Source organism: Pholis gunnellus (assembly GCF_910591455.1).
Source record: "Pholis gunnellus genome assembly, chromosome: 1".
In the NCBI taxonomy this organism is placed as follows: domain Eukaryota; kingdom Metazoa; phylum Chordata; class Actinopteri; order Perciformes; family Pholidae; genus Pholis; species Pholis gunnellus.
This window is the reverse complement of record NC_136528.1, coordinates 6,826,669-6,854,610: the sequence shown is the minus strand read 5'-3', so window position 1 is coordinate 6,854,610 and position 27,942 is coordinate 6,826,669. Positions and strand designations below refer to the sequence as shown.

Here is a 27,942-nt window from a genome sequence, read left to right as displayed (position 1 = left end):
CAGTTTCATTGATATTGCACGAGTGATTAAGTGTGACCGCAGCAGGAAGGAGCCGCTCACAGAAGAAGCTCGTTATGAAGCCTGCATGCACGCGGGTAACACATTACATGGCGTCATGTTTTATTTGCGCTTTTTGTAGTTCATTGTAGTTTCGGCATGGCAGACCTACGTCAGACATCCGCCGTCGCTTCATAATGACGTAGCTTCGTGAAAGTGTAATCGGATTCTCTAAACACCACGGTTGTCTTTTCCTAACTCCTCATGAATCCTCCTTCACATCTTTCCTTGACCCCATGAGGTTTTCTATATGGTCAAGGAAAGGTGGTTAGGAATAGACGTTAGGAGGTAATGTTTTTACTTGTAGACCGCAGCCTCTGACTTTCTCGACATGCATACTTTGACTTATTAGGACTGTTTTCAACTTTATATATATATATATCCCCTTACTGTGAAATGTGTTATGACATACTATAGTATGCTTTTTTTATGTTATGACATACGAATTTGCCACTTCCAGCATTAATTCAAACCTGTAATAATATATTATTTAGAAAAGCAGAGCTCAGGTGTGTTCATCACTACAAAGGAACCCTTTCACTTTATGGCCGAGCTCAGAGCACATCTTATAGTCAGTCACAGGCGTTACCACAGTTTGGCCCTCAGAGGCTCACGTTACTGCAGTCTGACAGGAAGGCGTGAGCGGAGGTATTCATCAGTAGGTTGTCGGATTGGGTGGCATCTGGTGGTGTGGTTGAAGATTCCACACTGTACCTTTAAGAGTAAGTGGATCAAGGATTGAAAACAAACAAACAAACTACTGTAATCAGTTTATTGGCAAAATGAAAGAATGAATGTTGTGAGTACTAATCCAGCTACCAGAAGTCCATCTAGTTACAAGCATACGTACCCTCTCTGTTTTAGTAACTATTATAAGGGTTAATGTGATGTTTTTCCATACAGACTGTACATAAAAAGAAAACAGGAAGGTGGATTTGTACTTTATAAAAACACCACAACATCTTGGCTGAAAGTAAAAAATTGTACATAAATGAATTTCAAATGATTTTTCTGTATAAACAAATTTCCAAGATGGATCTCCCCAAAAATACTTCTTCTGCTCCAACATCATTGTCCCCTTTTCCTTATATTTTAAAGTTCACATACTTCAAAAATGGTTAAAAGAAACATTTCACTCCTCAAACAGTTTTTTTCATTAAAGTGGGTCAAATATAAACTAAAAGCTACCTTAAAAAAAAATAGCCTCTCTTTTGCTTGTCGTCAAAGACAATTGTAAACTGGGAGTGACGAGCGTCATACATCTTCCTCTTTAGTACCTCATTATTTCTATTATTTCCAGAACAACATCAAGCAAACATGAGAAAAAGAAAAGCAAACCACTGACTCTTTAAAACCAGCTGCTAAAGAAAACCCTGGCAGAATTTTTGGGATTCAAATTCACACAAATGACTAAAATTATATACAAAGTACTAAAAACATTTCACAATAACTCAAAACGCTGGTGTATAAAAATAAAAACTAAAACAAAACACACCACACACACACGGGGTGGATTTTCTAGTCGTCTCTCAAACGTTAGCTTTGAATTCTGTCGTCACAGACAATCAAAATGATTCCTCTTCAGATTTTTTAGGGAAAGCTAAAAACCATGACGCGATAACTTACAGAGAACCCAGCGACGCTGTAATCTGAGCCCGAACTCCAACAAGTTCCTCTAAAATAAATTCAATCAAAAACATTTTCAGCACGGCTCTCTGATCCAAAAAGTCTCTAAAGTGCTCCAAAGAAAAACTGGGCTGACAAAAACAAAAAGACGGAAGTGCCTGAAAAGAAGAAGAATCCAACTAAATATAAAGCAAAGACTAATTATATTACATTTGGACAAAAAGTTTCATGAAATACAGGGAAGGGAAACAAAAATGCTATTTCTGTGTTTCTGTTCAGTTCAACCAGTTAACTTCCTCCAACGAGCTTCTTTAGTACTTTGGCACTTTGGTGTATTCTTCTGTGTGAATGTTCCTGCACAAGCAGATGGACAAGATCATCCCCACCAGCTGTCAAACAAAACACATCTGGATCAATACATTTCATATGGTCGATACGTTCAATATGTTCATATTTCATCTGTGGAGTTCAGGCTTGGCTAGGAAACTTAAGAGAAACCTAGCAAGAGTGAGCAAGATTTAGAAAGTATTCTAAAATACTAATAATAAACTTTATCATAATGAAAATGAATAAAAACATGGCTATTGTTGGTAGTCACAGCTGCCTTAGTCCCATGTAAGGAGCGCAGGGGTCGTCCAATCATTTCATTTGGGACAAAAATAATAGATTTTAGTTTTTTCGTCAGAGCATTTGATTTATTATTACCCTCACTTTGATTAAACCCACAATGTTTTATTATCCGTGTATTATCTCCCGATTGTCTTACTGAATATCGGCCCCTGATGAACATTTATAATGACAACTGTACGATGTATCCCACTTGCCCCGGGTTTCTAAACAAAATGAGTTCTGTTTGGCCGACTGCTGCTAACACACCCGACTGGTGTGGACAAAACCAAGACGCCTCCTTCTCACGCAGTCTTGCTGTGTTTTTTTTTTTTGGTCGATTGACAGCTTTCATAGCAGCCTGAACACTACGTTAAAAACAGACAATAACATATTCACGAATGATGGTTTACCTCGATCAGAGCCACTCCGAGGCAGATACCCAGGACGACCCCGATGTTGGTGAGGAGCCAGCTCTCCACGCTGGTAGAACAACCCTAAAGTAGATCCACCAAAGACACATCAGAGGAACGAATGGACGAGGAACACAGCCGGATGACGGTAAACAGGTAGACATAATATACAGAAAAACGCTGTTTTACCGCTTCGTAAACGGGCCAGTCGGGCGTCTGAGCCTCACAGAATCCGCTGTCGGAGAAGTTTCCGCTGGCGAACGAGATGTTCTGGCAGGAGCAGGGAAACAGCAGCTGGGAGCTGTTGACGATCACCATGTTGCCGTTCCAGTCTAGACGGCCGGTCCAGCCACAGCACTCCATCTACAGACAGACAGACAGACAGACAGACAGACAGACAGACACAGACAGACACAGACAGACAGAGACAGAGAGACAGAGAGACAGACAGAGAGAGAGAGAGAGACAGAGAGAGAGACAGAGAGAGACAGACAGACAGACAGACAGACAGACAGACAGACAGAATGGTAAAAAGATAAGAAAACAAGATCAGAGGCTGTCTGAAGTGGAAGCAGCCTTTGGCGGCGCTTCTTGTCTTTAATATTTTGTCTGCAGTATAAATGAGGCACCAAGTTATTTGTCAGTTCGTACAACAGCACTCCCTCTCGAGTGATATTGGTTCGTTTTCATGCATAAATCCTTTAACAGGAGGATAAGTTTGTGTAACGCAAAGTGTTCAGTGATGACTGAACTTTCTATTGACAGGAACACTTCAGCGTGAGGTGTGTGTGTCATCTTTCTATTTATCTGTGATTATATTTAAAAAAACGTTTGTGTTTTAGACCAAACTGGTGGGGTTTTTAAAGAGTATGAATCTGACCACAGATCAGTTCTTCCAACTCACATTCCTCTGGATGAAGTCCCAGGCCTGCTCCGTGGTGGAGTTGTTGCCGGGGTAGCCGTCCAGCACCTTGGTGACGATCTTGGACATCTCTTCGTTTAACTGAGAGGAAACAGATTTGTGGTGTTCATTAAAATATTCGTAATATAGACATGCGTTTTATATGCCGTTTCTAGCTTCTTCGTGTCTGTGATCCATACTGGAGAGAATTTGTGTCTTTCTTTTCCTTTCTTCTTCTGAACATTTGGATGCGAACAGCTGGTTTTATAAAAGGAGCATCTAGTAGTTGAAAAATGAATCATGTCTGGAGGAAAACGACTGAAACTGCTGGAGGTCTTGGGAAGTCTACAGACACTCTAGTTCTCGGTTTGTCAACTAAACATGAGCTGTGAATTCTTGTGTAGAAGAATTTGGCATTAAGATCTGTGAAATCATATTCGTATGATATGCAGAAACATGACGATCAGGAGTCGATTGACAGACGAGGGAAATCTGAGTGTAATTGTTACTAAATCTTTTCTCCACGAATGTTGAGACACTCGAGGTCTGCATACTGGAAAACTCAGATTTTCTCCAAATAGAGTTTTTTTCCCTGAACCACTATTTGGCAGAGGAACATAGTGGCTGAAAAGAAGTCCAAGAGCTTCCAACAAACACTCCAATACAATAAACAGAGATCTGTCTGCACTCTGCAGAACAGAATTCCTCCTTTTTGTAGCATTTCAGATGATTTATGCATCTGGATATCTGGATCAACGAGGACAAACTCAAACCTCTGGTTTTCTTGCACTCTTTTGCTTGTGCAAATTTTCTTTTTGCACAATGTGGGATTGTGAGTGAGAGACCATTACGTCACATTCAAGCTCGACAAAGTCTCGCCATTCAAACTACAGTCCAGGTGGAGTTTTACAGGTTCTGCGATGTTTTTGAAAGTTGAGGTAAAAGTTCTGATTTGGTAGGAAAGAAATTAACGTTTTTCATTGTTTGTCTTTATTTACTGCAATTGTAAGAAATCTTGTAAATGTGCACCTTTACACCCCGAGGGTATGATGAATAAAATACACAAATATTTTCCATCAAAACTATTCATATCGGCAGCAACACTTTTTCAATAAAGAAAGTTTGGAATAGATTTGCTGGATTTCTTTCGAGCAACTTGTTCGCCTTTATTCGCTGTGCGAAAGCTAAAAAAAAAGTTGGTTCCAAAAAAAATGTTTTTGTTTTTTTGCAGTATCATATTTTCCTTCTGCGTGAAAGTATTCATGACATAAACTGATCACACGAAAAAAACGCCCCCGGTTTGTTAAGGCCTTTAACTCCATATTTGTAGTGCAAGTTTACATTTACAAAATAACACTAAATCTATTAAATTGGGGTTTATTCACCGACAACGTCAGTCTTAACGTCCATTTGTTTACGTTTTCAGGCGCTTTCAGTTTATTTTCAAAGCTTTCAGTCTTAATTACAATTTGCATGTTGACACAAACGGTAATTACAAGTTGGAAACCGGTAATTACAGTAACTCATGTGACATGAACGTTGCATAAAGTCGTGTCTCAGGGACACGCAGATGTTTTGCATCGTAGTTAATTACTGGAGCGTCCAGGTCAAACATAGCTTTAGACGTTTATATGAACAGTGGGCAGATAAAAGTGTGCAGAAACTACTCTTGGTATTAACAGGCTGCTGCAAAGTAACATTGTACTTAAAGTAAAAATAAGACATTTACTCATCCAGAGGGGCCAACAGGACACAGTCCACTTGCTCATGAACCAATTAGTAGATATTAGTTGTTCTTTTCAGCAAAATGAGCCTTGATGCTCGTCCTTCTGTGTCATTATAGACGCATCAAGTGCCTCCAAGTTTGGTTGTGTCTCATTCTCTTTAGAGGAGGAAGAGGCTGTAAAGACTCATATAAAAATAGTTGCATATGATAACTATTTGTTGTACAGCATTAGTAAAACCTTTCAACCTTTTCAAACGGTCCTGGTTAATCAGAAAAAAAGAAAATGTCGTCCATATCTGAAGCTAAAATGTAGACCTTTACAGGCTGACAAGTAACAGTAGATAGAACATGCTTATCTAACACAATCTAAAGCCTACAATCAAATCTATTAAAGGTTCTATAAAAAGCAACCAAAAACACAGAAAACCCCACATTTGTATCCATTTTTCTTTCTGCTGCTCTTCCTGTTTATCTGTAAAATGTCTCAAACACCAGAGGGCGACACAACACTGAACGCTGCACTCTCAGTCATGAGAGGCTTTCTTAATTAGTTTCTATTCAGAGCTCGCTGTGTTCATGTCACAGCACATCGTTGTGCCGTTTGTGACACGTCGTGGGTGTGAACCCAACCAATCAGAAGAAAAGGTGCGTTATTTACAGACGTGTTGCAACACATTCCTTTCGTGAGAATCACCTCACAGCGCTCGCCCTCCAGGTGAGACTAACGTATGAGGAGGAAGTGACATCACTCACCACATCCTTCTGGAAGTAGATGAGCATGCCGGCTGCGACCTGAGCGATGAGGATCAGCACGAGGCAGGTGAAGTACTGAGGAGAGAGATGTTAGACCAGTCACACCTGCAAACATCTGTGGTGAATCATCATGAGGAAAACTAGTAAAACCAGTTAGTGAAGGATAAAGATCTCAACAAACCAACAATGAGCGGATCTACTAACAAGGGTTGGTGAACGTAGTCCCCAACAAACGCCCGATTTCCTCTCGTTTCATCAAAACTACACTGACCAGCTGTTTATGGGAATTACTGAAACAAACTTCCTGCTCAAAACTTAAGAACTTTTACATTTCAAATGTAACTTTTTCATTTAAAAGAAATTTGGCGTGAAGCATGCCCTAAAATAACACAAGACAATGTATACACATATACAGTACATACACACAGTATGCTTTTTCAGAGGTATAAATAATCTATTATATTTCCACAGTAAATCCTCCACTTGTACCACAGCTGCATAATTCATCATCATGTTTAAATGATCAGGCCAAACGTTACCGACATGTGTTCAGACATACAAGCGGTCACTCACCAGGCCGAGCAGACAGCGGATCTCATAAATGGCCCCCAAGCAGCCGAGGAAGCCCATGAGCATGGAGAAAGCCCCGACTCCAATCAGGATGTAGCATGCCAGCTTTACAGCCGTGGAGTTATCTGAATGGAGAGAGCACAGATCACAAACCACACGTTATCACAGCTGTTGAGCAATACAAATGAGATTTCTTGACAAACACCATCACAATATATTTATGTTTCAGCTCTACTGAACCTTCGTCAAGAGCGTTTTATGACCAATCTTACGTTGATCTTAAATAGATAATGCTTTGCCTGCTGGGACAAATGTTCTGCTGTAGTCGCTCAATAATTGACAGCGAAATGTGTCCAAATATAAGAAAAAGCTAATCACGACACATAATTAACGGTAGTTTTATTTTGTGGACAGTAGTGGTCGTGTTTCCGAGCACCAGAGTCCCTTTAGAAAACATCTCGTTTTGCTGCAGCGGGGTCTGACAGTCTGCTACGCTCAGTGCTGGTTCTCCTTTAACTCACTGTATTTACTGATACAGTGAAATAATTAACCTATTAATCGAGAAAGCAATTGGCAGATTAATCAACAGCAAAAAGTAAGTCGTAGCCCCGATGCTGAGATGGGAAAACCTCTGAGTCGACCAGAGTGTGGACAAAAGAGAGAAGTGTGCACTTCAACACGGTCAAACAAAGGCGTCTGTGTCACATCACACTCTGCCAAACAGTCCAGATGAGAGAATCCTCCTGTTCATCTCCTCTATCCAGAAAACAAACTGCCTGTCAACAACATTACATTGGACTCCAGAGGGGGAGAGCACCGTGATACTAAACCAACTACAGCAAAAAGCAATTTAGAGAAATATAAAGATCGACTGCAAAATACTTCTGAGGTTTAAAATGAAGGCACCTCCTCCTGCGTCTATGAAATGCACATTTCCATTATACTGAATTCTGCAATAAACACAACAATCGGCCAAATCAATTTCATGCTTTGTCGTCACAATCAAGTGAAAGACAAGAGGAGTGCAACGTTTCATTGACATGCACTTTATGTATTTAATAGGTTTCAATAGTCTCTGAAAACTCTGAAACCAGACGAGCTCGTCGATACAGAAACATGTGTGATCGTCAAAAAAAAGAAGAAGAGTGAAATTAGAAGCAAATGTGCAGCTGCAGCGCTCTACTTGTGTCGAGTGATCAGGGTCCAACGCAACGCAGGGAGCTAAAATAAGAGCTCGCCCACAACTCAAGGCCCCGGTGGGATTTAGGGAGTTCACTTCGTGGACGGATCGTGACTCATCAAGAACCGAGAGACAGAAATACAGAACCTGATACAGCTGTGGTGAACGTTCAGAGTCACACAAACGGATTGTGAACAAGCAGCGGGTTCATGGCACGGTTTTAAACACTGAACCTCCCCCCCCTCTCTGAGTCCTCATGGCCTCAAGGAATCATGGGACACCCCCAGAGGATCAGTGAACCAGGGCACGCAGCTACAAACCAAGACAAAGAGAAACGAGGGGAGTTTATGATGGAAAATTAGGCTACGGGGGGGGGGGGGGGCAATGAAATGAAATGAACACGATGAATAATAATTACCCCCCCCCCCCCCAATATTCTGGTACTTTATACTCTACCACATCTTAGGAGGTAGATATTGTACATTATACTCCTCTGCAGATATGGAACACTTGTAGTTACTTTTAAGATATAAAAACACATGATATCCTTACAGGATTGTTGTATACATTTTGAATTTGCACCTTATCCTTAATCTGTTTACATTTCTGGCATTGTGTACATTTGGTCTTTGCACCTCATTGATAATATTGTATTTGCACTCTTTCCTACTTTGCACTGCACTGCCACCCCCCCTGGATAAATAAAGTCTATCTTATCTTATTAAGAAGTATTCAGATCTTTTACTTTAAGTGTAACTTTGGTATTTATCCACCTGGAACCCATTCTCCCATGCTTTTGTGTCTGGGTGACTATTTGAGAGAACGGTGTTTTAGACGGCAGCCGCTAAACGAGCTGTGATGTATCAGCTCGGGGAAACTCACTGTCAATGTACGTCCACTAAAAGTGCTGGTTTCTGCCGATGACAGGCTCAGATTGTTATAATAAGTGTCTGACAACATTATGGAAAGAACCCTACGGAGAAATAAAAAAGCCATGACATTGAAAAGCTTTTCGACAACACTAAGATAAGCTGTCTGTTCTCAAACACAACCAACTCTGACAACACTCTCACTCCTCTCTCCAACTCTCACTCATGTTTCCATCATTGTCTTCAGGCAACATGTCACATGACGCAACAACAGACAGAAAGCGAAAGGTAAAGACAAACGTTTTACTGCCCCGCAGGTTTCTTTCCATAATGACAGCAGACACTTATGATAACAATCAGTGGCAAAAATGAGCTTTTAGTGGTCGTACATTGACAAAGCGGAGTTCCCCCTGAGCGACTACAATGCAGCACATTTAGTAGATTTCATCTGCAGCGTTCTCCATCAATACCGGACACAATATCAAAACTTGTTGTCCCCATTAGTCACAAAAACATGAGAAGAAAAAAGGTAAAAAGAAAATACAGAAGGTAGCTCGTAGCAATACTACATTGTAAAAGTCCTGCAATCAAAACCGATCGCAAGTACAAAAGTATCGGCATCAAAATAAACTTTAAGTGCTGAAATGTGCATTTTCACATTCATATGTCCACCTGTATCATATTACTGATTATTGATGCATTAATGTGTTCATCACTTTAATGTTGCCGACGGTAAATGTGGAGCTCACTTAATATACTGCTGGGCAGGTTAATCTATAATAATACATCATGATTTATTACTCGATTTGTATTTTGGATCAATAATGTAAATCTAATCTCTAAAGTAACTTTAATCTCCAAAACAAATGTAGTGGAGTAAAAAAAGTCAATATATCCCTCCGAGATGTGTTGGAAGTATAAAGAAGCATAAAATGGAAATAATGCCCAAAAACTGCACTGAAATAAATGTGTTTATGAGATTATGGGATTATGGGATGGCTTCAGTCAGCAAAGTGTTTTTGTCGACGTGGAGGTTTTGTTTACAACCCGTCTGATCGTCTGAGTCGTAATGAACCAGATCGAAACTGTAATGTTGGATGAAATCAGACGGAGGAACGAGGTCTGGCTCTGACCCAGACGGCGTCTTCTGTACAATCAGGTTACAGCAGCACCAGGCAGCTCATTGATTCACCCTCCAAAACCCCTCTGTGATCATCGGTGACGGGCCACCGGCTCCGTCCACAAAATGTTCCATTGAGCATCAATACGTCTCATTTATGCGCAGACACAAAGCTAAACTGTCCACTGTACTTTAACCCTCTGGTTCGAGTCGTATGACCGCATTCCCGTCCTCCATGAAGTCCCTGGACTCACGCTATCCGTCCGCCGCTGCTCGGACAGACTGGTGATGTAGTGTGTGTGTGTGTGTGTGTGTGTGTGTGTGTAGTGATGAGTAAGGCGGTGAGCGCACTGGGCTGATGTGATGCATGTTGATGCTGGACAGAGCAGAAAGAGCCCAGTGTCTGAGGGGAGGACACCTGCAGAGCGGCCACGGACGAGGGACAAATGTCCTCAGTGACGCTGGCTGGTCTGAGAGCACACACACACACACACACACACACACACACACACACTCTCTCTCTCTCTCTCTCTCTCTCTATTACACCAGCTCAATGTCTGTCTCTATATTTCTGCATCAACACTTCTTCAGTCGTCTTGAAGCCTTTCTGTCTCGCTCACACTGGTCGTCTCTTTCTTCTTCTTCTCTCTTGCTGATAAACTCTTACTGTTCCTTTATTTAAAGGAATAGTTTTAAAAAAAAATTGAGAAGTTGTCGTTCAGAACAGAGCGTGAGTCTGTGTGCGAGGTTAGCCTAGCTTAGCATAAAGACTGGAAGAGGTGGGAAACAGCTAGCTTGGACTTCAAAATAAATCTATACCAACAATGGTGGAATGCAACTATGTACATTTACTTGGAAGGACCTTTGAACTGGCCCTGAACCAGTCTCAGTTTAGTCCTGATCCTCTATCAGACCTCCATCAGTAAAGAGACCATCAGAGAGAAGATGGTCTATTTCTATAGAGTTATTCTTAAAGCTCATCATCGGGGCCACCGGGTCGGATTCTGGTGAAACCAGATGAAATCATGCAGGTTCACCAGAAACTCCTTCAGCTCAGACTCCAGCAGAGACCGGTCCACCGTGGACAGACCCAGATCCTCCAGCAGAGACCGGTCCAGCGTGGACAGACCCAGATCCTCCAGCAGAGACCGGTCCACCGTGGACAGACCCAGATCCGGCAGGACATATTGCTGGACCCGCTGGAGGGAAGGGAGGCACTGGAGAACCAGGACTGAGAGGGGCAGACTGTCAGACCCTGCTGCAGTAAAATGAGGTTTTCTAAATCGACTCTGGTGCTCAGGAACACTACCACTTTCGTCCACAGGGAGCGCCAGAATCAACACATAATTTAACTTCCTGGTAGTGACTTTAAGTACAAATCTGAGGTACCTGTGACAGAGTATTTTCTAATTTTAGTATTAGTACTTATACTTAAGTAAAGGACCTGAATATTTCCTCCACCACTGCCTTCCAACACCTTTCTCAGCGATTCAGCAATTGATCATATTTCCTATGTGTCAATTGATTTCTTTAAATCTTACACTGTGTCAGTAACAGGAGAGTAAACGAAGCTATGATGAAAATGACATATGGAGGAGGATGAAAGGGAGGGGGAGCGACAGAGAGAGAGACAGAGAGAGAGATTTGTGGCCTAAAGGAATTTCTTTTTTTAAACTCAGCCGAGAAAAGCAGACAGTTAAACACAAGTGTCCGGCAGATTTCTGAGCAGTCTCAACAGACCAGTGAAAACACACAGACCTCAACTCATTCAAGGTAACACCATCACATGCTGGCCTTCATCGGGGTCGCTGTGGCTCATAAACAAGACGAAGGAATGTCTGTTATCAGAGTAGTGATGCAGCTCAAAGCTGTAGAAACCAAATCTATCAGTTAATGCAGATTAAATAATTAATTTGAGAAAAACACCGTTACTGCAGCTGAAGACATTCACACCGACAGGAGCAGAGATGTTTGGGTTAATCACAGCCTCCGACAGATGAAGGAAGGTCGTCTGTCTGAACGTGGATGTTAATCAGCCTCTGAGCTGGAGTCTGAAGCTGTATATTAATCTGTCAGAACCAGTTTCTGTCATGTGAAGAGTGCCGTGTGAAGCCAATGAAACCCAGCAGGAATCACTTAGTAGCCATCGATTTAAATCATCCATGATCTCTTACACCGTAAGTCAGAAGACATGCAGAATTAAATACAAATTTAAATATTTAGACCAGGAAACGTAGCAAGAGATATGCGGAGTAGCAGCACATGCATGATCGTCCCTGTGTAACCAGATCACTGACCATCATGTGATCGAAACTCGATTTAATGATAACAGAGATTTTAGATAGTAAAACAGTTTCATAGAGCAGACCTTCACTTCCCTTCTCCCCCCCAACAGTCTGTTAAACACAAACTAAATTACATTGAAACGTTTTGCAGATTAGGACTTAATTTTAAAGCTATTAATATTAAGGGGTTATGACGTAGGCCTCTCACGATAACTCATTTTGTTGGACAATACATCGTCCCGGAAATAATTGCGAGAAACATTATTGTAATTTGTCCTTCTCAATGTCAAAAAAAATATTAAAATATCCAAAATAAATGGAACAAATAAAATAAAACCACACAAGCGGAACAATAAGTAAAATGGACTCTCGGGCTCTGGTAACAAAAATGTAAAAAGTCTTAAAAAATGTCGGGAAACCCTGCTGTTTATTCTGGAAGCATGTTAGCGAACATTTTGGTGAAATTCTTATGTAAACAAGTACACAAGTTAACAAAACGGGAAATAAATTTCGTGTTCATGTCCAAATATTGAACAATAAGTACATAATGTAACTATTATTGCAATAATCTGATGTAGTGGATATTTAACACACTATATATATATTTTTTTTTATTCGACATCTTGAAACATGTCCGACACTATTTTTTGACCAAGGAGACTTGATCTGTTTCCTGTTCACAACTTCTTCTTCTCTTGTTCACTGATTACAGTCACGCGTAAAGCACAGCCGCAAACCTCTGAACAAACTACTCTAGTCTACTTTATTTTCTTTAAACTAGTTGATGGAAACGTGATTCACTTTTTTTCAAAACATTTCAAAAGTACGATTAAAATTAGCTTGACAACTGAATGGAAACATGACTTGTGTTTCCAAAAAGAATGAAACACAGGATCTGTTGAACACAAAGCTTAGAAAGTGGAATCCTTTGCATACATCACAGTCATCAGCCTACAAACCAGATATATTTAAAGTTTATCATATTTCAACAGCTCAGACTAACATAATCAAATCTTTGAGTTGAATGTCTTCTGTCTGTTTTCTCCCTTTGTCTCTCAAACACATTTAAGACACAAACAGAGACGCACACTAACACACACTGAGCCTGCAGCCTGAACTTGGCCCGTTTTCAGCCCGTTAATCACGGCTCCGTGTGTTTTGGCCAACATGAGCTCTACAAGTGGATTAGTGTAAAGGGTCCACTGTTTGTTTTGTTTGAACTCGAGCTGTCACCACACGAAAATCCAGGAAGGATTTTCATCCCAACTGAAGTCGAAACAACAGACGCAGAAAAACTGACCACACAGGAGTGATAATGACAGCAACACATGCAAAATAACTAGAATTACTGCCTCGCCCGTTTCAGTTTACATCCAAAAAGTCATCACGTCATCTTATCCTATTAAGACATTTGTGTTAAATTGTCTAAGACGATCGGTTAAGATTAGTGGCGATTCATAATTAAGCCTGTAAACTAATCAACGATCATCAGGAGCCATTCGGTTTTGTTCAGTCCTCAGATTCACTGAAAGGAAAAATGACGTAAAATCTGACTCAGGAACTCACTCAGGACGACGATGAAGCTCTGATTGTCCAGCAGGAGCCACAGTCCGAAGCCCATGATGACGACCCCGCACAGCTGGAGGACAGACACAAACAAACACACACACACACACACGTCAGCCATAAACAATACTTCAGACATGCTGTGAATGAGCACATTTCAACCATAGCCTGTATATAAGACACCCATTGGTTCGTAGACTGATGTTTTGAAGCCAATAATTTGGTAGTTTGGTCGTCGCAATGCTGGAATTTTGCAACCAGTTAACGGAGGTGACCATATTAGGACGGAGGAGTGACGTAGAGACGGCATATACGGCTCTGCTAACGACCTGTCCATCACAGTAAGCCCCGCCCTAAAGCATACCCTGCTTTATGGTCTGTTTGACTCTAAATGGACCATACTTTACTAAATGAACATCATGCTGTATTGAAGAAGACTTGAAACTAGAGATTGAGACCATAAACTCATGTTTACAATGTTTACTGAGGTAATAAATCAAGAGAGAAGTAGGAAGTTAGTGGTAAAGTAGTGAATCCCCGCCTCTTGCTTGATTTGATTGGCTGCTTGGGCTAAGTGTGACATTGACGAGCAGTGCAGCGCTGAAAAGTAAGGACTATTTCAACTTTAATACGCATCTAAAATGCAATTAAAAAACGCGGCCTAGGTGGATAGAGGCATGCAATAGCACAGCTAGAAGGGTCTGGAAAGTTACATCACTTTACTGTAATGCAGCCTGTAAAACCAGGAAAGGACAACACTTATGCCATATTATAATATCAGTTGGATATGACAATATTCACTACAAAACATCTTAAGCAACATTTTAGTTGCTGACAAATTCTGATGGAAAGCAAAACTAAACTGTAACTTGACCACAAATCTAGGGTGGGTAAAACCAACACACTCTGTGTTTATCTGTTGCCAAGAAGCTCTTAACCTCAGATCACAGATTTCATTTCCACAGAAGAAGAGAGGAAACGAGAAAGTGAGTATCACCGTGGTAGCTGGACCACAGACTGCATTTAAGACTCAGAGAGAGAACATCAATGATCGGCCGACATTTTGTCTTCTCAAGCTGTGTGAGTTTAGACACTCCTACGTTTCTCCAATGCATGTAAGCTTTAGGGCGGGGCTACCTCGTGATTGACAGGTTGCTGCCGCTGCCAGAGACATATACTTCCACATTCCAAATATGGTCACTTCCTGTTCACTGGTTCTTGAAAAGCAATTCAAAAAGGCGAAACCGACGAACTCGAGGATTCAAAACATCAGTCCACAAACCAACGGGCCACGATGACTACGTCCACTTATAAACAGTTAAACACATGTTGAGCAACGTTACAGAAATAAATTAAATAACTAAAACATGAGGTGCATTGAGAACCACTCAGGTTTTTAAAAAAAAAGAAGCATTTCTCCTTTAATGTCACATTATTATTATTATTATTATTAGTGAAGGTGAGATACTCACAAAGAAGATGAGGTTGAAGAGGAACAGGAAGTACTTGGTCGCTGTCAGGCAGCCTTTCCCCATGATGCTGGATCTGTAAACATGCAACAGTCACAATATTACATATTACATATATACATACATATACATATACACACACACACACACACACACAATATAATGAATATGACCAGAGCAGGTGAAGTTATTCTGTATCGGAGCAGAGCGGGATTGTGTATCGGGATTTGCTTTGGGGAAAGAGCGTGATGTGAACAAGTGGTGGCAGATGCTTTTGGAAGCACAGACCTCCGAGGCTAAGCTGGCCGGGCTGATCATGATCAGGGACTGTGGGGGGGGCGGGGGGGGGGGGCTCAAATCCTGCAGGATTACACCCGCAAAAACCAGTACAATCACAACCTCAATCTGTGAGCACAGGAGGAGAGGTCATTCCCTCTGTGACCTGCAGTACTCATCGAGCGACTGATTCGGTGTCTTCGCTCTAGATCCATACGCAGTTATAGGAAATCAATACATCAACATCAGGGCAGATGAGAGTATTTACCTCCACCAAACTGCAGATTAATGTTTCTTGAAGATTCAAGACGTCGATTTGACATCAAAGTATTTTCTTTTTATATATCTGCAGATTAGAAGCGACGTAAATACTCTCCTCACAATCTCTTCAGCAGAATAAAACCTTAAGAACATGATGGTCTTCTGCTCATTGCAAGGAAAGCAGACCTACTTTAGGAATCCTTTCACAGGCCGAGCTAATATTTCTGACGGACTTCTTCTGTTTCTTACATTACGAGGGAAACACAGTGCGCCTTTATGAAGATTTGGAGATGCCTTATATGTAGAATCATATCTGCTGAGATCTTTTCTAGTTATTTGATGCATTATGTACACCTTGTTCGACTGTGCCTTGATGTTGACTTCTTGTTTCCACCTTTTGATTTGTTTATTTGTAGAAATATTTTTTAAAAAAAGAAAAAGAACAAAATGGTTAAAATACTAATTTTCTTTATGATAAATATTTACTCCAATTCATTAGACAGACAGAATTTAGTAATACAACATAAATGTATAACAATATAACTGCATCCCTGTGTGCAGCAAGCACAGCAAATGTGTTGTGAAAGGATTAAACACCAAACAATATGGATTAAAGCAGAATATTTCATTAGATAAGAACTTTGTGTAACAAATGTTCACTTTTGGACTTTACAACGATCTGGAGTTATTGGAAATGTTTGGATCACACAAGTCGGAAACGAGCCACCACAGGAATGTAATTCTACAAACAGCATCATATTAATAATATTAGTGTAGCATGATCTTCATCTGCAACTGTGCGGAAATACCGAGTTTGAACAGAATGAAACAGACTTGATTTGGTAGGTTTAGATTTAGAACTTGACTGTAAACGTTATCAATGAAGCTTGGAAGTTTCCAACTATTGGGTACAGCCTTAAAATAAACAAACAATGATGTTGAAATATCGCCCGGCCGCTCCTATTGATAATCTGGTTTCTCTGCATCATCACTGCTGTCAAACTGTATTCTGTTGTCCTTGTTCGACGTACGTCTCTTTCTATCTGGTTAGTACATTGAGAAGCTCAGAAAACCAGATGTGTTCATATACTTGGCCAAGTAAAGCAGATTGTGATTTATACGTCGTTCTTACTGCCACCCTTCACCTCGTCTCCCATCACAGGAAGCAATGTGGGAAACAGATTCATGTACATGAATTGTTGTGACTGCATTTTAAAGTTAAACTGTCAGTCTTTGTTTGCAGAAGATTTGTAATTGTGTATCTGATTGTTTTAGTTCCACCAACAACTAATACATTGGATTATTATCATCATCGCTGGTATTTTTGTTCATAGAAATAATGCAAAGTGGAAGTTAAAAAAAATTGCATCCATCTGGTATTCACCACCAGCTGGTCCGTTGAACGATCCCCGTCTGTGTGGTGGCCGATATTTACAGAAAATCCCCGCCTGACATGAATGCAGCATCACTCTCTCTGTTTTTTCCACCTTGTCTTCACCTTCACTGCACCCCCCCCTCTCCCCCGTACATTAATGGCCTCTTACTGTCCAATAAATCTATGAAACTCTGGGTGAAATATGGCTCAATGTTTCCTCCTGGCAGTGAAGCCCTGTAGCGTGAGCACAGAGCCCGTGTATCCGACCCATATTCCCATCACTGTAAATGGGTTACTGTTACATGGCTGCTCAGTGCCAGTTTAGGGGGGGGGGGGGGCACCTGCAGGGATGACCGAGGGAAGAGAATATGCAATGAGAAAGACATTTTGGCAAACAGTCGCAGCGAAGCCAGATGGAAGAGTTTATAGACTATAAACAGAGCAGAGCTGTAACAAAGAGCAGGTCAGCATCTGATACACAGGACGGGTTTGAAAGGAGAAATGCTGTGTGAGAACACCCAAAATAACTTTCAGGTCTGTTTTTATACCTAAAACTTGGGGGGAAATTCCTGGGCAAAGATGTTACTACAGAAAAAGGATTAAAACCCAAAAGAAAATATAATTCTAGCCCAGCGAGTAACACCTAGTCACCATTTGAAATGAGTGTTAGCGTGTTCTTGGCTAGCTAGTGTGTTAGCCGTTAGCTCGCCTGCTACAGTAGTTCACTGTTGTCATTTTTGGTCTTTTAAAAATTGGATTTCTTGACTTATCCTTTAAATAACTGGATCTTTAAGGTTTCCCCAGAGGTCGAAATTCTGGAGGTTATGAACATGATGAACGTTTTTATGCACTTCTGGTAACTTCCTGAAACAAAGGCTTTGTTAAAATTGCCACGGAGCCACTTTGTGCCACAGCTGCTGAATGAATAGAAACATGGCTGCTTCAGGAATGCACACATGATGTTTCTATTCATTTATCAGCCTAAAAGTTGTTGAATATGGCCAGTTTTAAAATAAAACCATAGGGAGGGTACTATTCACAGCATTGTACGCTCATTGTCTGTGCAAAAATGTGCAATGAGTCAAACAGAAAGCATGCTATCTTAATTATTCCCTGCAGAGGGATTTCAACACGGTCTGGAGCACATTATGAAGGCATGAACAGAGACAAAGTCGTAAAAATGATCCTCAGACACAAACGGAAGCACCTCAGGTCAAATTTGTGCCGTCAGAGGCTTTGACCCAGTTCACACGCACACACACTTTGAAACCCACTCTGACCTGCCCCGGTGGTCAGAGGGAACAAGTCCCAGTTACAACACAGAGGTCACCACTGACGGCTGTGCACTGGAAGTGATGCAGACGACCTCGCCAAACACATAAACAGATGGCTCACAATGACCAGAAAATAGTTCAACAGAAGAGCGAGACTGAGCTCTTCTTGACTGAGAGAGTGTCTCTCCTTTCTGAATTTGAATCTCTCAAAGCCAAAGACCACATTCTCACTGAGGCACGTCACGTGTGTGAATTTGGTCAAATTGCACTCAACCGTCTTGGTGGTGAAACACTTTAAAAACATCTGGTGGAATATGACACAAGAACTTAGACATACTAGACACTTTCCTTATAGGAAGACAATATATAAAACACAAGTAAATTCTGTTGGAAGTTTGCCAAGGGAGAGTCATCATAAACAAACAAACCGTTCCACTCCTCCGCCTCTTCGTCCCTCTCTTCATTTTAAATGTTGCTCTTCCTGAAGTCTCTGGTTGCACCAACAACTCACAGTCACTTGATCTGAATGACGCCACAACACACGATGATCAAAGTAAAACTAAAGATAAGAGCAGGTTTCTCTCTTTTTTCACACGCGTCCCGATACGAATACAAAAAATAAAACACATTAAGTTACACAAAGAAAGTTTGATCGCCCATTTCCAAATGTACCGAAACACCTCATTCATTCTGTTCATTTCAGACTGTGGTGGAGGAAGAACTCAGGTCTTTACTTCATTAAAAGTAGCAAAACAAGTAAAAGTATTAACATTATAATATAATCAAAGAACCAAGAGTAAAAGTACTCATGAAGAACGGCCCATTTCAGAAATGATGTGATTGAATTATCATTATTGATGCATTAATATGTTCATCACTTAGCAGCTGGTAACGGTGGAGCTCATTTGAACTACTTTATATACTGCAGGGTAGTTTAATGTATAAGAATACATATGCTGTTAAATAATATGATAATGTGATATCAGATCCGTGCATAGACTCCACCGATACCCACTCCAGATTTTGAAGTTGTATCAAAGGCATTTCTGATACCAGTATCTAACCAAGTACAAGTACAAGTACAAGTACCACATATTTGCTCTTAAGTGCAGTACTTGAGTAAATTAGTTTCTTTCGATGCTGCATTTCTCTTATTTCTCTTCTATTTAATAGCTGGTGTTTCGGTTCATGGCCAAAAATATGTGACATTTTCCATCCTCGCCTCCATTTAGTATTTCTGTAAGGAACTGTTTTATGATAGTTAATTTCATTCTGTGTCATAAGTCTGAGTTGTATGTTTGTATCTTTATGCAGGTTTCTGTTGGAGAGAAAATGCAGTCGAGCCGGCGGTCCATTCCAGAGTGATGAGGTCTGTCTAAAAGATCTTTCTGCAGCTGCAGATATGAAGCCATCAGATAATCCGCCAGAAATAAACACGAAGCAACTTTCAGTTTCATTTGTTCTGAGCTGTGTTTTCATATCAGCTGCTTCTGCTTCATGTTACGCATGGACTCAGCCTCCCAGTGTTGGAGATAATCCCTCGTAAACTCTTCTCTTGGCAAACATCTTCACATCTTTTTGTTTACAGTGACTTTATAATCCATGGCAGCAATTCAAGTCACAACAACTTTACTGTTTGCCAACAAAGAAAATGTGTGAATACAACAAAACTACATATACAGATGCATTGCAAAATAATCAAAAAACATTTAAAACTTTAAATGACAACAAATGCTCCACTAAAATCTATTCTGCCTCATGTTTACCTTGAAAATAATCTAAATGTTAATATCTATTGTCTAGTGTAATATATAATATAAAAATAAATTCTGACCAACAGTCCAAAATCCCAAAGTATTGTCATATAGACAAATAAAACCGGCAAATATTCACATTTGAGAAGCTGGAAACAATTTTAAGTATTTTTGTTTAAAAAAAAACAAAAAAGGGGACAAATTAAACATTTATTATCAAAAAAGATCAGAATAAAATCACTTAATCGACTAATTGTTTCAGCATGTCAGATATTCATGAATCCTACCGATGACACGGACGTTAATCTCAGAGCTGAAACGAAATGAAACTGAAATCTAGAGCTCCAACGGTTCAATCACACAATTAATTGATTATTTTAAGAATTACTTTGATAATAACTGATGGTTTGGGTCATTTTTTCAAACTAAAATACCAAACGTGCTTCACATATTTTCTGGGTAAAGCTTCTCAAATGTGATGCTTTTCTGCTTTTCGTTGTTGTATACGAGAGTAAACTCATTTATTTTGGGGTTTTGAATGTCTGAATACATCCTCCTGGGCTTTTCACATGTTAAAGACTATGAAGACAACTGATTAAAAATATTTGGCAGATTAATAGATAAAGAATATAATCGCTTGTTGCAGCGCTACTGTAATGTGTGAGGGGTCTGAAGTTGTGCATAGTGCCGTTATTGAAACATTTTCAGCTCATTCGGGTGATAATTTGACAGTTTGGACTGAAAACGAGGCCGTTTCTCCTCATTAATGACATGATTTTCATCTGACAGAGAAAACACTGAAGGCGTCAGTTGGACATCTCATCCACGTTGCTTACACACTCTCTTACACATGCATAAATGTGCAACAACAACAACAACAACAATAAACTCTTTTGTTGTCTTCCCTCGCTGTTCTTTTCAGCAGAATCTATTTGCAGCCTGAAATTTAAATGTCATATTAGGAGACCAGAGATGAACAAAGGAGGTGTTTATCAGACACTCGTGTCCATCATTTAAAGCTTAATGTTGATCAACTTCTTCCTCACACAGACGTTTTCTCTGTTAAACAAAGAGTTACATTGGAATTAGCTTAGCTTAGCATGAAGACTGGAAGCAAGGGGAAACAGCTAGCCACGCTCCATCCAAAGTTAAACAAATACACAAACCAACACCTCTAGAGCTCAGTGATTATCACCATAAATCTTGTTTAATATTCAGACAAACAAAAATATTAAAAGTTACAGAATGCGCAGAAACCGTGTTTTGGGGGAACAGCGACCGTTTCATGCCATCATAGCAGTAGTACACCAACCAGTACGAGTGTTGAGAGCAGCAAGAACAAAATCCCTCGCTGGCTTCCCACCCACGAAAACAACCAACTGGACTATCACACACTTGGCTTCTGCACCACACGCTTCCATCAGAAAAAGCAGCTGATACGAAGCTTAACAAATATTTTTTCTATACGTCTCATTTAAAATATTGCACCAAATAAACCTTTTGCTTTAACCAGATCCTGTAAGAAACATATAGTTTTCCATTTTTGGGGTTATCTCTACTTCTAGCCACGATTGTGCCATTTCTATATATATATATATATATATATATATATATATATATATATATATATATATGTATGTATACATACTATAAACTACGGTTCTTCACACATCTGGAGAACCGCTTGTCCGATCGACTTCACACTTGGCGGGTGTTTTGTTGGGGACCTCATGGAGTGCTTTTCCGAATTCGGTGTAATGTGGGCATTTGAGACGTTCAATATTGATAAACTTTGAATAAACAAGCGAACAGCGCTCTGTGCAGCGTTGCATTAAATGTAAAAAGCTTTAACATTAGAGATAATGTCTTGAAATAATTTGTTATATTTGACCAACAGTCCAAATGTCAATACCTTTTCCTGCAGATCCTTTACTTGATTAATACATTCATTGTTTCATTTATACGATGTCAGAAAAAAAGCTAAATAAAACATTTAGTGGCAGATGAATTGTTGCAGCTGTATTTAAATGTTATAAATGTATAAAGAGCCCGTCCACATGCTCGCCCTCACAGTCTCACTCTGACTAGACTCCACCACAATGGCAGCTTTCAAACACAATTTTCTCGCCGGTAACAAAAGGAGAAACTCGACACACGGCTCGGCTGCTCCGGCTTTACATTTCATCTGCACAATAAAAAAAAAAAATGTAAAAAACAGCAGACGCCCATTTTTCTCTCAGCGGGAGACTTTGTTGTTCAGAGACACCGGACACCGACGTAAAGAACATGTGAATACAAAAATACAGCCGACATGGACGACTGCAAAACCAATCCACAAATGTTACAACTTTAAATGACGACAAATGCTCAATTGGAAGCGCTTCATCTGCTCATTTTAGGCTTGCAATAAATTAAGATATATAAATGTTGATTTATCTAACAGCTATTTTCTTAAATGATCATTTGGTGTGTAACAGCAAAGAGGAAGAGGCACATCACGATTTCCCAGTTGACATATTTGGATTCCTTGTTTTTCTGACCAAAGTATTCAGTTTACATATAATAATCCTCACATTTGAGAAGCTGGAACATTAAATTAGTTTTACGATTAATAGATTATCAAAGTAGTTGGTGACTATTTTTCCTCTCAATCTACTAATCAATTAGTCAAAGAATCGTTGCAGCTCTTTGTCACATGGTTTCATTAGAATAACGGTTTGAGGTCGGACTGATCCAGAAATCTCCACTTCAGCAGCTCTTACAAGCACCAAACTTTACACATTCATTCCTCTCTATGTTCTGAAGGTTAACACAGAGGGCTTTGTTCATCTATCATTCACAGCCTCATTTAAACAACATTTTAGTGCTGAAAACATAGAGAAAATATTTATTTTATATATTACTATATTTTCAGATTTATGGAGTGATACAAAGAGATATCAAAAAATCCCTTCTGTAAAAACCTTTGACTCCAATAAGTCAACAAAATGAAACAATTCATTTGAATTTCTGTTCTGGAAATTTATGCAAATTAGCACATATTTAATAATTAATTTGCACATTTAAACACACATTTCTCCAAAAGAAAATAACTGTCCGCATGACAGTAATCAACGTGGGACGTTTCACTGATATATATATATATATATATTTTAACCCTTATTTACCTGCAGTGTCCCCCTTTAATCTGACAGAGCTGCAGTGACAGCAGCTCCCCGCCACCATAATTAATTCATCACATGACCACTCAGCGGTGGAGAAATCAGTTCGCCCCCCCCCCCCCGTCGTCTTTATTCCCAGTCAACTGAAAGGAGCAAGCAGGTTTCCATGACGACACTGCAGTGTGGGGGGGGGGGGGGGCTCACTTCCACGACATGAAGCGTGTTAAACAGAAAATCTCTGCTTTGTTTCTACAACATCTACGACTACTGAGGCGGAACAAGTCTCTGTTCTTCCTCTCGCACTCAAACTCATAGGATCAGAGAAGCACTCGTCTCCGGACTGAGCCGTGTTTGCTTGCTTCTGTTTCACTTCTTTCAGTATAGATCATTCTGTGGATTAGTTTCTAGAATAATCCAGTAATAATCTATCCAGAAAATATATAGTGGAGAAAGTAAAAAGCACATAAATAAAGTTGCCACATTCAAATGACTTGGTTTTTTTTTCTTGGTTTACTGTCACAAAAGAAAAACAAACTAAAAGTGTGAAATTGAATATTTCCTTTGAATGAACCAAAAAACAAAGTCCTGTATATTGTTGATCTTTTTGTGAATAAAGAGAGTGATCAACGTTGACGGTACATATTTTTCTTTTTGTCAACAACACCTCATGTTAGTCCGTCTCTGATACATTTGGCTCCTAAATTCAAAGCCCATTGGTTCCTACTGAAGATAAATATATTGATTGATGTTTATTTTATTTTTTTTAAAGACTCCTGACATTTCCTAAAACTGCTGGTCATTGTCGTATGTATTAAACCAAAAGGTGGGGAATTTGTTGGGGACTATTTTCAGTGGCGGATTAATCCACATTTGGTGGATGAGTATAGTGAGTATTTGTCGCAGTAGGACGGTGTGTGTGGGATGTAGTCAAAACAAACTACAGAGTACGAAAATATTGATATTTTGGGGTAGTGCATCTATCCTCAATAACAATGTATTGGTTTTTACTCTGTTTTGAAGCCTCAAGTTCAGCATTTTGACCGTCGCCATCTTGTTTTCAGCCATCACTATCTTGTTTCACTGCAACCAGAAGTGACACGAGAGGTTGGAGTCGAGTACAAACCGTGTAGCCCCGCCCCTAAAGCATACCCTGCTTTATGGTCTATTTGACTCTAAATGGACCATAATTTACTAAATGATCATGCTGTATTGACCACCATTCTGATTTTATTTGTGTGTGGAGGAGAAATGGGAGCAGCTCAAGTGACTCGAACCGTATTAAACCCCATAATCACCCTTCAGGGTATTCCACTAAACAGGGTAAACAGGTTATGAGCTCACTGTGGGTGATGTCTCCGACTTCAGAAGACATGCGGCGCTCATTTTAGTGAGACTCATTGAACACAAAGAGCTGTGTTTTCCTACATTTAACATAAAAAAGCAAACAGGCGCGGTGTCTGTGGTGAAACTCATCGAGTCAAAGGTCTCAGAATGAAGATAAACCAGTTCCTGTAAAACATTCTTGTCAGACTAACAGCTGCCAGCAGGATCCCTCTCAACAAGACCCACAGTCCTGCTCCTCGATGTATGGAAAGGTAATTAAGGTCCCGCTGCTGTGGAGCTCCACCTGATTTACAGCCTCACAAGTTGCAGGAAAGGATCCAGTGATGGATGGATGGGGGGGTCTGAAATATCGATGATCGTGCCACCATGCACAACACTGACCCACATCACCATTTGTAACACAGACCAGCCTCACAACCACACGGCAGTCGATAACCCTGCAGAAGAAGAGCTGGATGTTTGACATTCGTCAGTCAGGCAGAAACAAACTGTCCATTAAATGATTGCACCGCGTCGATGATTGATTAAAAAGGTTTACATCATTTCTAACAGCTGTTCCTGCTTCTCCAATGGGAGCATTTACTATTTATGTTTCATCCCCATTAGCCTCTACAAAGTGGTCACTAGTTGTACTGGTGGCCATGCCGTATCTCGCAATGTTAAAAAAAAAGGTACAAAATAATGTGTGTATCCGCCCCTTGATTCGGATCGGCTCCAAACTTTAATGGGTTCTTCTGTTGCCCATGCTACACAGTTCCAGACAAATAACCTTCTCGGTGGAATCATTCACACGGTATGAATAGAAAAAAGGTAAAACAAGCCAACAGGAAGGTTAGAATATAAATGAAATGACTCTACATACAAAACAACCAGGACTACACCTCCTCACGTCACGGAGCAGTTTACATCCATGTCTGTTCAAAATGTCCCTTCATCATTCTGTCCTTTTGGATATTTGTGTGAAATTGTCACAATTCTTGAGTTGTGACCAAACAAGTGTTTTGTGAGGTCACAGTCACCTTTGACCACCAAATCTAAATCAGTTCAACCTCGAGTGCACGAGGATGTTTGTGCCAAACTTTAAGAAATTCGCTCAATGCGTTTCCTGAGATAAGGCGATCATGAGAACGAGAGGGACGGAGAACCCAAAATCCTATTGCCTCTTTAGCCACGGCACGGACAACGACAGAAGAAAATAAAAACAGAACAGTTCCAAAACAGCAAAAACTAAAATAACATTTACGTGAGATTCATCGTTTGTTGTTGAAGTAACTTTTTAGAGTTTTTAGTAGTCTAAATGAGACGACCACCTTTGTAGCCCAACGTTAGCTCATAACTCAGTGTGTAAGTATCAGAAACATTTGTCTCATGTCGAGGGAACCAGCGCGACGCTAACTTCCTGTTGACCTACAAAAATACGACATCACTGCAGCGCTCTGAACGAGGCCGATGTTTGTAGCTTTCGCATCTCAAACAAAGGCATCGACCAATCACGTTGTGTGGAATGGACATATTCAAACAACGACAAACTTTAATACTCCTCTCAACCTTGCCAAAGACAGCTGAGGCAGGTCCACTCCTGTTCACACCTTTCACAACAAACGCCCTAAACATGGAACCAAGATTCATTGAAAGCATTCCACTCAATGAAGTGACGTACAGCAGCTTCCGGCTACGCAACAGTTTACCTCAGACAGACGTCGATCTGGGTCATTAGGATCCTGGTAGTTGGTCCTCTGCCTGCGTCTATTCCGACCGTTTAATGAAAATGTGTCGCAACTGTCGCAAATTGGCATCGCTGCCAACATGAATGCTTTTGATTCAGGAAGAAACAAATGTCTCATTGATCAGATCAGAAAATTTGAATTTTGCGGTTTCATTTTAAGAGGACTTGTTGGAAAATCAGACTGTTCATCGGACAAGTAAGACATTAATTAAGAAATGTTAAGTTGTCACTTTGGCCTCTGGGGATTGGAATTGAGTTATGCATTTGTCACTAATAGATCTAAGAATATAATAATATCATTGTTAGTTGTAGCTTCACCTCAGTTAAACCCAAAGCAGCCGGAAAGCCCTGCAGTCAGCGTTCATTTGCTCTGCACATGTTCTTCCGTTTCATTTGATTGTTTGAACATGTTTTTAGCTTTTTAACTACAGTTCTGAGTTTTTTTAATAAAGTTTAGAGGGTTTCACTGACATCCCACGATGGTTTCAATCAGTCGTTCCCACAACAGGAACCAAAACCATGTCTGCTCCTCAACATTATGTTTTTCTTTCCAGACTTAACTCTTTGTCTTTTTTTTCTTGTGAAATGTGGGATTGTTTTACCTCTTTGTAAACTCTAAAATTAAAATGAAGGAAAATAATATACTGTGGTTGAACTGGTAACAACCATGAGACACATGCAACCAGAAACAACTGGTACTGATACTGGTTATGTTGTAAGCACACACAAAAAACGGTTGATTACCTAAAAACTACATAAAATCAATAAATCCTTTGAACCTTTGGTTAAATAATGTCTTAAGATATTGGATTACTGTCTGTATCAGCTAGAAAGAACTGATATATATCAAACAGCTCTGTTTAAAAGGTACACAATCCAGTTGGGGTCAAAGTCTGGCTGAGTTAATCAACTTTGGATTCAGTTTCTGTTTGCACCAAACTACATTATACGTGTTTAGCTGACTAGTGTTTGACTTACAAACCTGTAAAGAAGACAGAACATTTCTGACCAATAACATTTGTTTTTGTGCATTTTCCTACAACAACTTGAACACATTAACTTGATGCTAAAAAAAAAAAGAAAAGCAGCATACTTTAATAAACAGTTGGTTTCAGTCCAACTTAAACTTTAGTCTCGTGTGCGTCTCTCAAAAGTAACAAGTGGTCCGATAGAGAAAAGCTCCTCATTGTGTCAAATCCATAAATCATGCTCACAGGCGCCACATCATCAGTCCTGTTCCCCAAACAGCTTCACACTGTGGCCCGTTGATCCCCACAAAACTACCGATTAATCAACAACCTGAGGATCGATCTGAAACACGATCACACGAGCAGCCACGCACGCCTCGTGTTCTCTCTCTCTCTCTCGCACACACACACACACACACGCGCACACACACACACACAACATGAATTAACAGAAGCAGCTTCCGTTCACAAAAAAATAACAAGTCGCTGATGTTGGTGTACTTACGTTGTTTTTTTTTGCGTTAAACTGCGGAGAGAAGTGGAGAGCAGTGCGGGTCTTCTGCGGGTCTTCTGCGGGTCCTGTGCGGGCTGTGAGCGGACTGAGTGACCTCCGGCTCGACACAACAAAGCAGCAGCAGTGAAGTCTGCAAACTGGAGCAGGA

At 40.2% G+C, this 27,942-nt stretch overlaps 1 protein-coding gene across 1 annotated transcript; it reads right to left on the bottom strand.

Annotated features, from left to right (window-relative positions):
• Positions 1 to 814: 814 nt before the first annotated feature.
• LOC306695610 (CD82 antigen-like) lies at positions 815 to 27,942 on the bottom strand. Its single transcript, XM_079158902.1, has 9 exons — positions 27,786 to 27,942; positions 15,145 to 15,217; positions 13,673 to 13,745; positions 6,656 to 6,777; positions 6,083 to 6,157; positions 3,607 to 3,705; positions 2,892 to 3,065; positions 2,703 to 2,786; positions 815 to 2,072 (listed from the first exon to the last, which is right to left on the bottom strand). Exons 2-9 carry the CDS (start codon positions 15,205 to 15,207, stop codon positions 1,995 to 1,997), a joined length of 768 nt encoding a protein of 255 aa, XP_079015028.1. The 5' UTR covers positions 15,208 to 15,217; positions 27,786 to 27,942; the 3' UTR covers positions 815 to 1,994.

Coding starts and splice junctions, on each gene's coding strand:
- LOC306695610 (XM_079158902.1), bottom strand. CDS start 15,207: ATGGGGAAAGGCTGCCTGACAGCGACCAAGTACTTCCTGTTCCTCTTC. Junction 6,778..13,672: donor GAGCTTCATCGTCGTCCTGA/GTGAGTTCCTGA, acceptor CTCTCCATTCAG/ATAACTCCACGGCTGTAAAG. Junction 2,787..2,891: donor ACTGGCCCGTTTACGAAGCG/GTAAAACAGCGT, acceptor GATCTACTTTAG/GGTTGTTCTACCAGCGTGGA.